The 3,240-nt window shown below is 51.0% G+C and overlaps 1 protein-coding gene across 1 annotated transcript in view; it reads left to right on the top strand.

Moving 5' to 3' along the window:
- Window positions 1-800: 800 nt before the first annotated feature.
- The window catches only part of nhsb (Nance-Horan syndrome b (congenital cataracts and dental anomalies)), a 50,950-nt gene continuing 48,510 nt past the window's right edge, over window positions 801-3,240 (top strand). Inside the window, exon 1 of the mRNA XM_034679585.1 lies at window positions 801-1,080. Within this exon, the coding sequence (XP_034535476.1) occupies window positions 801-1,080 (280 nt within the window). The remainder of the gene's footprint in view (window positions 1,081-3,240) is intronic.

The following is a 3,240-nucleotide window of genomic DNA, read 5'->3' as shown; positions in this document are numbered from 1 at the left end:
CATGTGGGGTCAGTTCTTTGTTGTTTCCTCAGGATGTCCTGATGGAGGGACAAACTTTAGTTCCTGTCCTGCCTGGTCCCTGTCCATATCCCCATCTCCGGGTTTTACCTCAGCCTCCTCTCTCATGCTCTCAGCCTGCTTACTGCTCAGGCCACAGAGCCAGTCTGCATCAATCCCCTGTAAAAGGTCCACAACAACACCGGAAATGCGAGACCAGGCCTACAAAATAAAAGCCCAGATGGTGCAGGCTCAGTTTGAAGACCTGTTTGTATGTCTGGAGGTGAACTTCCTGCAGATTCTCTGTGCTCTGTTGAGTCGTGTTTCTTAACAGCTTTAGTTTAGTGTGTTTCTCTGTGAGTACAACGAGCCTGTCCTCGATCCCTGCTCACATCTCACCCGACCTCACTCTTCTCTCCTGAAAACCTCTCCCTGTACTTCCTGTTCGTTTGGGCTGACTTGACGCAGCGCGGAGGCAACCCATGATCGCAGACGCAACACGCATCCTCACACCACTGACCTGAGCTTAGCTGTGTCCTGCATGTGTGTGCATGTGTGTGCGTGTGTGAGCGGGAGTGTGAGTGATCCCCACGAACCAGCAGCAGGATGGAGGATCTCAAGGAGAATCTGGGAACTTTGGATTGACGCCCGGGGATAGCGCGCGCTCGGCCTGAACCTCATCGGGGTCTCTCGTGGGATTTATATATTTGGATGTTGTCTGTTCCCCCTTTTCCCCTTTTTCTTCCAGGCAGTGGGAATAATTTACTCTTGGCTTACAACTCCGATTATTCGCGGCGTGCAAAATGCCGTTCGCTAAAAGGATTGTGGAGCCGCAGCTCCTGTGCAGGCACCAGATCCCCAACGATGAAGGTCTGCTTTTCGAGGACCTGTGTGCCATCAGTAACGTGGTTCTGTCCCGGACCTTGCGACAGCTGTCCGACCTGGCCCGGCACGCCTGCTCCTTATTTCAGGAGCTGGAAAACGACATCATCAGCACCAACCAGCGGGTCTGGGTCCTCCAGAACAAAATAGGCCAGATCCAGCAGACTGCCTGTGCCCTAGACCCGAAAAAGGAGGCAGTGCGTAAGTAGACCACCACAAGTGTATCTATGTGTACCCCCCCATACAAACAGAGAATCCCTCCTGATTCAGAGCAGAGCAATGTGGATTTATTCATTCATCCCTAACATACATGTGTGGCTTCATCAAGGGCGAGATTATTTTTACCCAGCTGCAGGCGCGCACGTAAACCCGCACGCGGCCGCGCTCTGTTGAAATGTGTCTCACGGTTTGAACATCTGAGCCTCCAGCAGAACCGAGGCGGGTTCACGGCGCAGGATGTGTTGACTGCTCCTTCATTTGGCGGTCCAGACTCGGATGTGTGTGTCCGTCGACGCGGGGGGAGTGGGGGGTTGGGGGGGGACGTGTGTGTGTGTGTGTGTGTGTGTGTGTGTGTGTGTGTGTGTGTGTGTGTGTGTGTGTGTGTGGAGCGGAGGGGCGTGTGTTGCCGCTGCATTGGCTCAGCATCGCAGCCTCGTTACTGCGGGTAGCGCACACCTGAAGCATGTTCAGGCGGTGCGTTCAGGGCCATGAAAGGGGGGCCGAATCGTTCATTCTGATATAAATATTTCAATCCCGGGTCGAGTGTCTGTTAAAGGCTTCCGAGATGTGCGTGCGAGCGTGCGTGCGCGCGTTTGTGCGTGTTGGGGTTTTCACAGGCGACTCCCCGTGCGCCAATCCCACCCTTTCCACATGCAGCGGCACCAACACAGCATCAATAATGAATCCAGATGTCGGTGTTGCAGGGTGGATGTGTGAGCTGGTCAGGAAAAACGCTGGTGCTGCTGTGAATGAGTCTGTAACAGCGCGTCCTGCTCGGCTTATTATTTATGTCCTCTGCAGTCCCTTCAGAGTCCGGCTTTCATTTCACGGGACCTGTTCGCTGATCTGAGTCCGTTTTTCCAGCCTTTCATCCCCGCTGTGTGTTTTTATAATCTGGGACAATCAAAGAGCATTTTGAGGCCTAAAGCAACTCCCTCTCTAGATTCACCCCCAACCCCCAACAACAACAACTCACACACGCACAGCACACATATCAGAGCTGCATATGTGGCTAGGATGTCTTTATTACATAAAGAGAGAGCTGCTGTGTTTACTCCTGTGTGCTGAGGATCCGGATGAAGCTCTGATGTTGAAGGCGCTGTGTTCAAATTAAACTGTGTGGGAAAGATTGTTTGCATTTTGTCCTGCAGACGGGGACAGATATTTGGATTCAGGTCCTTGTAGTGGTTTTGCTCTTCACAGCTCTAAATGTCTGAAACCTGCTCAGACACAGAAAACCTGCCGGCCTGCTTCAGCTGTCGTGATCAAACCCCTGAAATATTGATCATCAGCAGTGGATGTGCTCCCCTGCAGCCAGTCAGGTTATCAAAGATGGATGTTGCTCTGCACTTTTCATAGAGTTCGGTGAGTCTGGGATGTAAGTGTGGTGAGCGGATGCATTCAATTAAGGATCCTTTGGAGTGAGTGGTTTAGTCCAGGACAGAAGTTCACAGCCTGGGAGTCTGGATTAAAGGAGGGGGGATATATTTAGTCTGACACAGGGAACAGTGAGAATCTGCAAAATCTCTGAAGACGTTTGGAGTTTTGAAACTTCATACTGAAAAACTATCTTTCAAGCTATCGCTGACTTCATATAGCACTTTCAGAAACACGTTACAAAGTGCTGAACAAATCAAAACAATAAATCAATCAGAACAAAGCAGATAACAGCTATAACGAGGACAACATGGATAAAACATGGCGGGTAATGAAAGAAAACTTGATCCTTCATTCCTCCAGACCATGAGGTGAAGGGGACACAGCAGAGGCAAGACGATATAGTCTCAAGATCTAACAGAGGACAGTCTGCCCGTCGGACATCCTCAGAACGCTCAGTCAACTCTCGTGACCACTCGATATTTAGGATCCACGAGTGTAGGTCTAAGAGAAGACCTCCACGGTCAGGCTCTGAGAGAAGACCTCCATGGTCAGGCTCTAAGAGAAGACCTCCACATTCAGGCTCTGAGAGAAGACCTCCACACTCAGGCTCTAAGAGAAGACCTCCACGGTCAGGCTTACAGAGAAGACCTCCACAGTCAGGCTCACAGAGAAGACCTCCATGGTCAGACTCATAGAGAGTTAGCAAATAAAGGCTGAAACATCTGAATCTGAAGCTCACAGGCAGCCAGTGAGGCGCAGCGA

Source organism: Notolabrus celidotus, chromosome 3 (assembly GCF_009762535.1).
Source record: "Notolabrus celidotus isolate fNotCel1 chromosome 3, fNotCel1.pri, whole genome shotgun sequence".
NCBI lineage: Eukaryota > Metazoa > Chordata > Actinopteri > Labriformes > Labridae > Notolabrus > Notolabrus celidotus.
Note: the sequence above shows the minus strand (reverse complement) of the source record. Positions and strands in the feature narration are given on the sequence as shown.